We start from the raw sequence: 12,896 nt of genomic DNA, 5'->3' as shown, positions 1-12,896 counted from the left end.
TGGACTGAAATAAATCAGTCAAATTAAAAGTCTGAGCTGGAGGCCGTGAGCTGCTAAATGAAAAAGGCCTGCAGGCTGGAGCACATCAGCCAGAACAAGAGGATCCTGAAGCTGAGCGGTCGGGTCTGGACCAGGACATTACACCCTTTGAGTCCTGGAAGCTGTGAGTTGGCCCAGCTCATCACAGATCTGGACTGAACTGATCCTGGTTGGTTTGGAACCTCAAACCTCCTGAATGTTTTTGTCTGGACCAGGTTTAGGTCAATATGAAGGACTCGGAGTCTGCCAACAGAACATACTGGTACCATAAACCTGATCCATCAGACCAGATCTCCTTCAGTGTCTGCTTGGTCCAGTTCTGGTGTGTGTCTGTGACTTGGTCCAGTTCTGGTGTGTGTCGTGGTCCAGTTCTGGTGTGTGTGTGTGTATGTTGTGGTCCAGTTCTGGTGTGTGTCGTGGTCCAGTTCTGGTGTGTGTGTGTATGTTGTGGTCCAGTTCTGATGTGTGTGTGTATGTCGTGGTCCAGTTCTGGTGTGTGTGTATGTTGTGGTCCAGTTCTGGTGTGTGTGTGTATGTTGTGGTCCAGTTCTGATGTGTGTGTGTATGTTGTGGTCCAGTTCTGGTGTGTGTGTGTGTCGTAGTCCAGTTCTGATGTGTGTGTGTCTGTGTCGTGGTCCAGTTCTGGTGTGTGTGTGTGTGTGTGTGTGTTGTGGTCCAGTTCTGGTGTGTGTGTGTGTGTCTGTGTCGTAGTCCAGTTCTGGTGTGTGTGTGTGTGTGTGTGTGTGTTGTGGTCCAGTTCTGGTGTGTGTGTGTGTGTCTGTGTCGTAGTCCAGTTCTGGTGTGTGTGTGTGTGTCTGTGTCGTGGTCCAGTTCTGGTGTGTGTGTGTGTGTGTGTCGTGGTCCAGTTCTGGTGTTTGTCTGTGTGTGTGTCGTGGTCCAGTTCTGGCGTGTGTATTATTATTTTATTATTATTATTATTATAGTTTTTAAATAATTCCAGACACAAGCTGAAGAATTTAATTTAGTTATTTCCATGACGAGCTTAAAGTGAGCTAGCTTGGTGTTTGATTAACCGTCCTGACAAAAACAGTATTTAATCAAACACTGAAGAACAAACTCAAACATATATAATAATTTATTATTATATATTCTTTTTATATAATAAAAAGAACATATAAGCCGAAACGTCCAGGCTAGTTACCGTTAGCTTCTCCCGGGAAAATGGCGGACGCCGCCATTGTTCGTGTCGGTTAATCAGAGTCGGTGTGCTCAGGTGTGTCACCTCCATCAGGCCGGCCGCTCATTTGACTATTCCGTTTCCTCGTTTTCATTTAGCTATTCAAATACCGGGAGGCTACCGGAGGGAACAGACACTCACCGGGGAGGCTCCGGGAGAAGCTCCGGCAGAGGAGCCGTCACCGGGTAAGACCGGACTCCATTCACCGACAGCCTCGTTTTACGGTTGCTGCCGGTGAGACGGCGGACAAACGCGGTTCAGCGGCCGTTTTAGATGTTTTTATGGATCACCGGAGTCTTTGGTAAAATTCGGCGTAGTTGGCTGTCAACAATACAACACCAAGCGGGCGGGGAAGGCGCTTTTATTGAAGATGGAGGCACCAAACTTGGGTTTGTGGTCGCAGTAGGACACGGTTACTTTTCTGCTGTTTTGAAACGAGGTTCCGTGAAGGTTTTATCATAAGTTATTTCTGAGTTTCTGGACACTTAACACCTTCAAAACTTCCCTGAAAAACACGTTGTATGGAATCAGACACACCATTTTCTTCCCTTTAGTGTGGTATGTCCAATATAATAATGATATGTGTAAATGATTTCAGATCTACAGTTTGTGTTTTTGCTTGGACATATTGTCTCGTTTCTTCTGTCAGGGGCCACAGACCTGATGACAGCAGACAGCTGAATTTCATGATCATTTATTTACATGTAAGACTCTGAAAACAGCCATCCGCTGTTCTGCTTTTAACTCTGCAGAGGAACAACTCAGACACTCCACGTAAACCTCCTGAACTCCAGAGAATCTGCTGTCTGTTGTGCTGTTATCCATCTTCCAGGTAAATATTTGCTGCAGATTGTAAGTGATTGACTTCAGTGTTTTGCAGTTGTACTTAAAGTTTCTAACAAAAACTCATTAGCGCCTCAGAAATAACAATCCTGGTTTGAGGGATTAAATTAAAACAATAACCAAATGTTAGACGGTGCTCATGGTTAGATTTTTCTTTTTCTGCCAAAGCTGATTATTTCCATGAATCTTTGTGTTCTAATGCAGCTGCTGCTCTTTAGCATGAAATAAGGCACACAGTGTATTTGTGGTGATCTAACACAACAACAACAAAACAACAGCTACCTGGATCACAGCAGGCAGCTCAACTTGTTTTGCATGTTATTTCTTTTTTTTTTTTTTTTTTTTTGGCAAATAAAACAATGCAAATTTCTGCTCTGTTGACACCCGCGAGGCTGGAAAATGAACCTGTGTGCAGTACAGTGTAACTCATTCAGACACACAGCTGCTCACAGTCTGAACCAAACTTATGCAAACCACAGGGAAATTGACCCTGAGCAGTTTTATCACGTAGAGCTTCTCTGTAACTGTGGAGGTCATGTCTGTCTTTGACTGCAGCACCCAGCAGGTGTCCTGACGTAAACACTGTTCAATGAATTTATGGGTGAAGTTGAGCCCACAGTGGATGTTTGTGAAGACAGCACAGCAGAGAAACTCCCAGATTTTAAATATGTTGGAGGAGTGACTGTGGACCTGAGCACACTAATCCTCGCCGTACAAGATTCCACACTGTGTATAAGAAGACTTTTCCAACAACAAGGAATTTATTTTGATGAAAAAATAAAAAATCCAAATAAAGACCTTTAAAGCAAGGAAGTAGTGAAGGTCAGGTCAGTATAAGGAGAAGAAAGAAACAATAAAATCTTTAAATTAAGGAGAGTTAATCCTGTTTGTTTGCTGTCTATGATGTCTTCCCTTCCATACAGAGTTTTGATGAGCATCTTAATTTTTTTTCATCATCCTCCGTCCATCATGTGTCCCATCGCTGAAGTCGTCGGTCGCTGCTGATGGTTTCACATCCCCCATCTTAAAAACACGTCGCCCTCCTCTGCATCGTTCCTGCCTCCATCCAGTCATGAATCCATACGGAGATCCTTACCTGAGCTCTGGCCCCAGCGATGCTCCTGGTTCCCAGACTCGTCCTCCACTTATCCAGACAGACCACACCTCTCTGACGATTATGAGCCAAAACTCACCTCCCATCACTTCAGACCAAGATGGAGATCAAAATCTGGTCCAGCCACCAAGCTTGGATCACTCCAACATGTCACTTCCAGAGTCAGATCCAGGCTTCAGTCCCAAATCCAGGCCTCTGTCTGTCCTGGCTCCCGACTCAACACAGATGCCATCTCCAGCGTCACACACCACACCAAACCCCGCCGCCACCCCCCAGGCCGGCCAGGTCTCAGTCATCATCCCGTCTCCAGAGCTGCACCAATCTCCGCTCCCGTCTCCGTGCTCCGAGGACACCTGCCCAGACCTGGAGTGTGCCATCTGCTTCAGCCAGTTCAACAACGTCTTCCGCTGTCCCAAGATGCTTCACTGCAAGCACACATTCTGCCTGGAGTGCTTGGCACGCATGAATGTCAAGTCAGCTGAGCCCAACGCCATCCAGTGCCCGCTGTGCCGCAGCCTGACGCCGCTGCCCACCCTTGGCCTGCCCAAACTTACCACGGACTTCGATGTACTGTCCTACCTGCCGGCCGCCATGCAGAGAGTCTACAGTATCCGCTTCCTCCGCAACAAAGGGAAGCTGGAGGTCAAAAGGTCAGTCATTAAGCTTTTTGGGGAAAAAATAAAAATGATCCAGTAATGTTGGAGGTTGGTGGTTGCTTTATTTTTTTTATTTAGTTTTGTTGTTTGTTTGTTTTTTTTTTTATGTGTGCCAGTTTGAAATGACATTGATGGAAAAAATAATAAATTTTTGCATCTTTACATTCTGCAGGATTTCCAAACTTAAATTTAAATGAGCCTTCAGGGCCACCGTAGGGTTCACACAGGTATATTGTGGACTGGCTGCTTATCGACCAGTAACTCTGTCTCCTGTTAAGGTCGTCCCAAAGTCAGCGGCCCTGGGGTCAGAGGCCGCTGAACTCTCTGAGGTCAGGGAACCGCTCTCTGGACGTGGGACTCCCCAGTCCGCCTGTCGAGGGGCGTGGCAGTTCAGGGGGTTTAGGCAGCGCTCTGTACCAACTGACGGGCCGACCGGCGTGCCGAGCCTTCCTCCTGACGTCAGTGGTGATGATTATGGTGATGCTGACCGCCATCGTCATCTTCTACCTCATCTTCAAGAGGAGTTCAGAGTGACTGAACTCAAGGAACTTTCTGAGTGAGCAACATCTGAGGTTGAAGATCAGACCATCCAGATGTGCCATTAAAAACCTTTGTTGGGCTATCTTTTCGATTTTGGCAGTGGAGACGCAGAGAGGGATCAGTTCGGACCTGAGCTGGGAAAGGACTTCCACCGGCTTCGTATCTCGACACAAAGAGCCGTGGATCAAATGGACTTTCTCTGCGAGGTTGATGTACTAACAGGTCAAAGTCTCTGCTGCTTTTTCTACCTGAGAAAAGACAACAGTCAAACTTTCTGCATCTGATTCCCTCCACTGAAACATGAATCTTTCACAGAAACACAATGAAACGAGGACTGAGATGCAGAATCCTCCCCAGCAGGTGGCGCCTCCATCTCCCCCTTCTGTGTGTTGCATTCGAGGCTATCACCTCACAGACAAATGCAGGAAAAGAGCCGAGTCTCCGTTTCTGTCAGTTCAGTTTCAGACTCTTAGTATGACTCTGACTTTAAAATAATAACACACAACAACACGGTCGAAGTGGGAAACATCGCTGTCCTTCAAGGTCTCTTCACTTTGGACAAGTTTTGGGTTTTTTTCATGGAGACCATTTTCATCAATTTTTAAGTCTTATTGACAATGAATTAATTTCCACTCTCTCGGTCACAGAACCCAAAGGGTTAAATTTGGACCTTTTAACAAAACAAAAGCTTCTTCTCATCAGCTGAGTTTCTAAAAAACGATTTGACTGGCAAATCAAATTTAAGCAAAAGTCAGAAAACTCCCTTTTAAAACATCAAAACCTGTTTTAAATTATTCTTAACCCAAAATCACAGATATGAATGTGATCATTTAACAGGGAAAGCTATTTTTATCTGCTTCTGTGCTGTTGGGTTTTAAGGCTCAGATCTGTTTTCACTGTGCAATGTGAAATAAATGATTTTATATATTTATATACATGTTTTAGAAAAGCTTAAACTTAAATAAATTCCTCTTTGAATTAAAAGAGTTTGTCTTTTTTATGGCGGAGAAGAAAGCCGATCTGCAACATTTACCTTTTTAGATTTTCAGACTCTTTGCAGTGTCATAAAAAAATCAGTTTAAGAATGAACTTGATCAAGAGAAAAGCATCTGAGGTTGAATATAATTACGGAATCGACCTGTCTGGAGTTAAAATGATGGTGAATGAAACGTTCATGTAACCGTCTGTGCTCAGACACAGGCCGAGCAACAGAAGACCCAGTGAACACAATTATAATTTAGTAAAGATGACCGATCAGACCAGGTCGGACATTTCAGGCCTGTAAAGTCTCCGTTATTCTGTTTTGTTTTGTGTTTTTTCTCCAGCAGGTAGAGCTGCAGCATCAACAAACTGTGTGTGTGTGTGGCATGGTGATAAATGTAAGAAGTAAAAGGTGTTTCTGCATGAGGTCATCTCCATGACAACGACCTGGCTGAATGAGAGACAATGAAACGATTTTTTTTTTTTTTTGTCCTTCACGGGGACGCTGATTGATTTACTGACTTCTGGCTCTCAGTCCAGACTGACAGGGTTTGATTGACAGGTGGGTTGGGTCAGTGAGGGGGCGGATTCAGGCTCCGCCAAGATGGCGATGGTGGAGCAGCTCCAGCTGAGCTTCAGAAACCTTCCCGTTATGTCACAGAGGCGGCGTCCGTTAAAAACATGTGCTCATTGTTAGTTTCTGAACTTTCACTAAGTGGAAGGAAACAAAAGGTGACAGTGAAAGAGCTGCTGGAGCCTCACAGATACTTTCCAACACGTGTCAGCAGCTGATCTCCGTCCTCAGACTTCTAGCATCAGTGTGTCACAGCAGCTAACAAGCGTCTGCAAGTTTCCAATCAACGGATGAGTTACACACTGCGGTTCACGCTGACTAACACTGACCTGATGTTCGACACTCCAGTTCGCACAATTTTCTCAACAAAGAAATACGAGCAACATAAAGAAACCTCAGATTGTCGTGTTTGATCTTCACACTGAATACCACAGATGCTGATTTACCACGGCAGCTCGACAATGTGCACCTAAAGAGAACACATTTGCTGTGGTTGTAGTTTTTCCACTTGTCGCTATGAAATGGCTGCCTGTGAACTGATGGGTGACGTCACAGCGTGAGAGTCATCTCTGATCTTTTGCTGTCGGCTCAGCGGAGGGAAAGGCCGGTGAACGGTCGGGCTACCTTGAGTCTGTGGATCCTTTATGACACAGCGTGAGTGTGTGTGGGTGTGTGATGGCAGCAAACACACCCCGACACAAACAAACTTGTTTCCATGGAGACCATCCATGAGAACCCCTTCTTGGATTGCTCCCACAGTGGGAGTCCTCACTTCCTGCACAGACCCTGACCAGGCTGCAGTGTGACATCACTAACGCCAGGCCACACCCACCAGGGCTGACCTGGCTTTTGATTGGCAGCTCACATGGAGACACACAGAATCCGACAGCGACAGCAGCTGAAGTCATCAGCTCCTCAGGATGACGTCATCCTGCTGGGGCTCAACTCATCGACCAATCACACGTGAAGACCAGGATCCAACGGGCCCTGAGGACAGGGACTTCGTGTGACATAGTTTGTGAGCTTTGTTGGTCTCAGCTGACTCTGTGTTGTGTAATGACACAAGAGGGGACGTTGTGTTTGTTCTGTTTGTTAATCAGACCATGAGATATGTTACAGGGTTTCCAACAGAGAAGTTGTTGGACCTGGTGGCTGGACTGGTGCTGGATCTGGTCCGGGTCAGGGGGCACAGTCTGGACTGGTCTGACTGGCTGCCCTTTAAGGAGATGGCTGGGTTTAGGGTTAAATACAGTTTGTGTATTTACACATTGTGTAAAATAATTGTGTTACACAGGGGTGACTGAAACGAGCACACACGTTTTTTCTCCGCTCCTGCAGTCGTGAGTTAATTGAGCTCATTCAGGACAACTTCATTCTTCAGTTCTACACACACACACGCAGATTTGTCTGTGAGATAGAGGCTCGTTGTTGAAGCAGGAGAGAACATCCGGATTGTCTCGTGATGCTCAGCATCAATGGAGCATCATTTAACAATGAACATCATGTTGTATTTCAGACTGAGACCATAAACTCATCAGGGAGGAGGAGGGACACTTTCCCCCTCGGCCCCTGATGGTCTGCAGACAGAATGAAGGTTATAGTGTGTGTCTTTGTGTTTCATCAGGCTGCTGCTGCGTCCTGTTACATCAACACTGACCATCTGCTGACTGGACTGTGTGTGTTCAGTCCTCCATCAGACATCTGCCATAATTAGTGAATGAAACATGTAACAATGACCTTTGACCTTTTCATTCATCCATCCATCTTCTACCTCTGATCTGTTTCCGGGTCACCCTGGACAGACAAACAACCCCTCAGGCCTACGGACAGTTTAGAGTCACCAATGAACCCAAACAGGATGTCTGTGGAGGCCCCGGGCCGGGATCGAACCAGGACCTTCAGAGATAACCACTGTGCCACCGTGCTGCCCACCTTTAACTTTTGACCTTGAGGTTCAAATCGATTTGTCCTTGAATCCTTGGCCCTGTCGGAGGACCTGGTCCAGGCTGAATCAGAATGAGCAGCTCTGCTGTACGAAGAACTGTGTGTTGTGTCATCAGCTGTTCCTGCTGCAGCATCTGTTGCCTGGCAACCTTGACAGCATGTGACTTATTTAAATGTTTATGTTCTTTAGGAGCGATGATGATGATGTCCAAAACCTCTCGGAGCCAATGGGAGTGTCCGATGTAGACCATCAAAGATGGAGGATGAGAATGGACGGATAAACACACAGAAGGATTTAAGTGACAAAAGCTTTATTTTGAAAAGCTGGTTGGATGAGAGCTGGTTTGGCTCAGGGCTCTGTGGACGTCTTCTGGCTCCTGTTGGACAGAGACACGTTGAGACAGTCTGATGTTTGGATGATGAGTTGTGTTTCTTGCGGAGACTCCACCTGACCCCGGTCTGTGTTTCCATGTGGGCCGGGGTACGAAGCCGAGGTCGCCCGGCCTGTAGCGGGCCAACAGGAACAGCGGGTCAGTGGCCAGGTCCAGGGTCTGCGGTCTGTGAAGGACAGAGAGCATGATGGGAGAATACAGCTGATCAGAGGGGTCTGGTACCTGTCTTGACTTTGGGCCAGAGGTCTGAGGCTTCTGTCCTCGCCTGTCGTTGGGGGCGGGGCCTTTTTCCTGGATCTTCAGCAGCCTCAGCATCATCTGTAGAGTGTCAGCCGTGTCCTCGGAGTCCTGCGGAGGAATCCAGCTGCTGCAGATGTTCTGAGGATCCAGCGGCAGAGACTTAAGGTCTGTTCTGACTGTCAGGACGTGTCTGAGGACGGCGGCCGCCTTCTTCACGTCGCCCTCCAGCTGCCTCCTCCTGCTCCTCTCCTCCTGGACCTCGGCCTCCAGCCGATCCGCCTCGGTTGTTTTCTGATGAATCTCGTTGGCAGTCGAGGCCACACGCTCTCTGAAAACACACCATGATGCAGCGGCTCAGCAGCAGAGCACCTGGTCCCTGGAGGCGACGCCATCTCTGTTACCTCACAGCCTCTTCCTCGGCCAGCGCTCGCTCCTTGGCGTCGTTCAGCTCCCTCAGCTTGACCTCCAGCTGCCTCCTCCTCTTCATCAGCTTCTCTTCGTCCTGGAGAAAACAGGATGTTTTAGTTTCTCAGAGTTATGATGTTTTGAAGACATCTCTGTGTCGGTTACACGTCAGGTTACCTTCTTGTTGTTGGAGATGACCTGGCTGACCTCGCCGAGAGTCTTCCTCATTTTGTCCATGTCCTCACTCATCTCTCTCTCTCTTATTTGCAGCAGCTCCTTCTCCACTAAAATGTCCATGGTCTCCTTCAACTGAAGTTGGATCTTCTCCAGGAGTTGGCAGTGCTCAGTCCTCTGCTGCAGCATTTCTGGTTTCTTCATCTTGAGGGCCCTGCGAGCTGCCCGTCTACTCCTCCTATTCATGCTGTGGGGAGCAGGACAGTGAATCTCCTGTTTCCTGATGAACCCTGAAGGCAACTTAGACGTGAACTGTCAGACTGAACTTTAATTTGTCCTTGTTGGCGTCCTCTTTCAGTTTGAAGATGACGGTCTTGTCTTTCTCCATCTTGCTGGTTATCTCCTTCCTCATGGACTGGATGTCAGGCTGATGCTGGATCAGCTGCTTCAGCTCCTCCATCTGCTCCGTCTGCTCCTGCAGCTTCAGAGCTGAGGGACACTCACGTTATGTGTCAGTTTAACCAAGCTCCTGTCTTCTACCTTTAACATCCCCCCTCTCGGACATGTGATGTGGTCTCACCCTGGATCTCGGTCTCTAAGCTCAGCGTGTCCATCTGCTCCTGCTTCTCCTTCAGTTCCTGTTGGTGCTGCAGGTTCAGGGCCTCTTCGTCCCGTCCGGCGTCCTGGCGCTGACACTCCAGTCGCTCCAGCAGCTGCTCCGCCTCCTTCTCCTTTTGATCCGCCGAGTGTCTGAGGTACTCTGCGATGTCCACCTTGTCCCTCTGCAGGAGGACGTACAGAGACCGGAGGGCCTCACTCTGTCTCTGCAGCTCGTCACATTTCAGCTGAAATCTGATCAGAGTGAAAAAGGTCTGTGATTTCTGTTGGAAATACATCAAACTGATCCTGACACACACAGAGTTAGATCCATCGAATTCTTCAGAGTAAAAGCTGTAAACTGAAGTAGGAGACAGTTTGACCTCTGACCTCTCCAGCTGCTCATCCAGAAAGCGGATTTGTGTCAGATATAAAGATTTCTCTTTATCCTCCATCGCTGTTTGTCTTCACTGTCCTTCCAGCACAGTGTGACTGAATGCTGCCTTCAGGATCAGCCCATAAAGTTCTACTCTTTTCAAAAATAAACTGAATGATGTTTTTGTTTGAAACTGATTCCACTTTTGGGTTTCACTGATGATGTAAATAGAAATCTACCAACAGAATTTTACTGTCATCAACAGTTTTCCTCTGCAGACACTTTCACTCATTTTAGCAGCTAACTGGATTTTAATCTGATGATGTCAGATTGAACAGAGTTAAACTTCATGTTTCCTCAGTAAAATCATTCAGGTGGGAGCTCTCGAGGACTTTGGGACGGTTTTTGTCAGCGGCTCAGCGTTTAATAAGTCAAAGTGAGGGAGTCGAAGCTGCTCGGGTTGAACCTGAGTTCACTCAGCCTGACTGAGGGTACCTTCAGGGACAGTCAGTTATTTTCATAGCTGAGGTTTCTCCTCTGCCCTGTTCTAACCTAACCCTGGGTTATGGCCCTGTGGTGTCCTGCACGCTACCTCCACCTCCCACAGATATTCAGCCCGAGGCTGCTTCACTGTTCCTCTGCTGTGTCTGTTTTTCTTGGCTCTATTTTTGTCCTCTGCATCAACCCGGCTGAGTGTAGCCCGAGAGGAAGACGCCTTTAAAACAGTATAATGTGCTCTTTGCACGAAAAGTGAGAAGAATATGTTTCCTCAGCAGGAGATCAGAGCGAGGGAGGAGGGTGAGGGTGGGGAGATGGAGGAGCCTCTCACGGCAACCTCAACCCCCAAAGACATGTTTTCCTTTCTCTATAAGGGAAACTTTAATCCTCCAGTGAGTTTCTGTTTGTCCTGTTGTCAGGAATGAAACAACAACCACCTGGGTTTAGCACGTTAGCGTTGATGTTAGCATGGTGACATAATGTTGATGTTCAACAAGATCTCAAATTGGAAACAGTGAATCAGACTCTCCATCAAAGCTTCAAACTGATGAGGAGCTGTGACAATGTTTTGTTACTGCTACACAACTAGCATTAGCATTAGCATTAGGTTGACTTGCAGCTTCAGATGGACGCTTTAATACGTCCAATGAGAAGCTACGCCTTCATGCCACCGTGACTCATGACATGAGCTACTAGTTGCAGCTAGCTGGTTAGCATGCTAACTTCAGGAATAGAAGTGAACAGGGAAGTCACTGCAGAAGCTACTGAGCTCAGCAGATCTGCAGGATTTTAGTTTTTCATTTCAGATAATGGAGGATTCAGTGTGTCCTGAAACACACATCAGACTCACAAAAAGCAACGAGCATTGCCATCAGTTTGTGTTGCAGCCGCTGGAGGCTCTGCCGCTCTGTTTCCGTCCAATCAGATGTTTGTTTCCTGGTTGTCATGATAACCAATAATGTGTCTGTCTGTCTGTCTGCAGACTGCAGACTGATGAGGGAGGTCGTCTGTGACACTCTGACAGATAGATATTATAAATATGACTTTGTGTTGTGGCAGGCGTGTCAGTTGTTCTCGCTCTGATGGACACTTCCTGCTTCCTGGTGCTGCGGTGGATCCGTTTCAGGTGTTTCATAGGACGAGGAAGCAAAAAGTGTCCTCACACATCAGCGATGTCTGTTCTATGTGTCCATGTGTCCAGGTATCCGACCTTTCCCTTAACTTCTCTACCAGTCTGACTCACATTAATCTCCCTCAGCTAAGGAGGAGTCAAATCTTTAAGACCAGCCACTTTTTCAAGTCAAACATTATTCGTTATCTGGTCAGCAAAAAAAAAAAAGTTGGTCGTGAAAGGCCGAAATTCAAAAAACTTTCAAAGAGGAAAGTCCAACACTGTTTTTTGGGTGTTGTTGTGGTGAATGCAGAAAGTTGTGTATGTTTATATATGAGTGATAGATGATTTCATTGATACAGAAGATCCTGAAGTGAGACAGACAAAACAAAAGCGTCCGTGTGATTCCACCTTCAGCCTGATGATCTTTTCACTCGCAGCTTCGAGCAAAACAAGAACAAAAGGCTTTTTCTGGTGACAGTTCCTGATCCATTGTGTTTGTGCGTCTGAATGGAACAACACACTAATGTCAAACCTGAGCTGGACAAAGTTTCACATGTGGAGTTGTGTTGTGTGAACAAAAGCGTGACCTTTGCTGTGAATACAAACAAATCTGACGCCATGACGGGGAAGGATTTCCCCAGTGAGCAACAGATTCTACGGCCTCTGTCAAAACAACGTCAGCCGCAGATATCCAATGAATTTACAGATTATTGACACAACAATGTCAGTTTGTTTTTTAATCAGGTCGAAACTCTTTGGTGAACCAATAAACAGAAGAGCCACTGAAGGTCTTCAGCCGACGGTGTGAGCCCGACATCAGAATTAGCATGTCAGCTAATCTCTCGCCTCTGAAGATTTTTCAGTGTAAAAGAAAACGGGAAATGACCTTCGATTAGAACACTAAACATAAAAACAGTAGGCGTAATAACTCAGCATTGTGTTGCTACGTCCTCAGGGAGCGCTGAATCACTATTGGATGGGACAAGCCAGGGCTAGCTGGTTAGCATGCTAACTTAAAATTACAGAGGAAAATTGTTTCTTCAAAAGCAAAAGCTCCTTTAAGACAAAGTGATTTTCTAACCATGATGTCTTCAAACGCACAAAGACACGGATGGTGTTGTGGTTTCAGTTGGGTTCGCTCAGTTGCGACGACAGCTCCACGAACTGACTGTTCAGGGTTCTTATTGTTGGGTCACATCGACCGTGCGAGT

At 46.7% G+C, this 12,896-nt stretch overlaps 1 protein-coding gene across 3 annotated transcripts; it reads left to right on the top strand.

The window, feature by feature from the left end:
* The first annotated feature begins 1,357 nt into the window (after positions 1–1,357).
* Positions 1,358–5,346, top strand: LOC115049210 (RING finger protein 225). 3 transcript variants are annotated; one of them, XM_029511243.1, is made up of 4 exons: positions 1,358–1,422; positions 1,990–2,069; positions 3,004–3,844; positions 4,129–5,346. In XM_029511243.1, exons 3-4 carry the CDS (start codon positions 3,153–3,155, stop codon positions 4,382–4,384), a joined length of 948 nt encoding a protein of 315 aa, XP_029367103.1. In that variant the 5' UTR covers positions 1,358–1,422; positions 1,990–2,069; positions 3,004–3,152; the 3' UTR covers positions 4,385–5,346. The 3 variants fall into 3 exon arrangements, with proteins under 3 accessions (XP_029367103.1, XP_029367104.1, XP_029367105.1); XM_029511244.1 differs by lacking the exon at positions 1,358–1,422 and adding an exon at positions 1,435–1,626; XM_029511245.1 differs by lacking the exon at positions 1,358–1,422 and adding an exon at positions 1,733–1,795.
* Positions 5,347–12,896: the final 7,550 nt, after the last annotated feature.

The sequence above is a fragment of the Echeneis naucrates genome, chromosome 9 (assembly GCF_900963305.1).
Source record: "Echeneis naucrates chromosome 9, fEcheNa1.1, whole genome shotgun sequence".
NCBI lineage: Eukaryota > Metazoa > Chordata > Actinopteri > Carangiformes > Echeneidae > Echeneis > Echeneis naucrates.
Note: the sequence above shows the minus strand (reverse complement) of the source record. Positions and strands in the feature narration are given on the sequence as shown.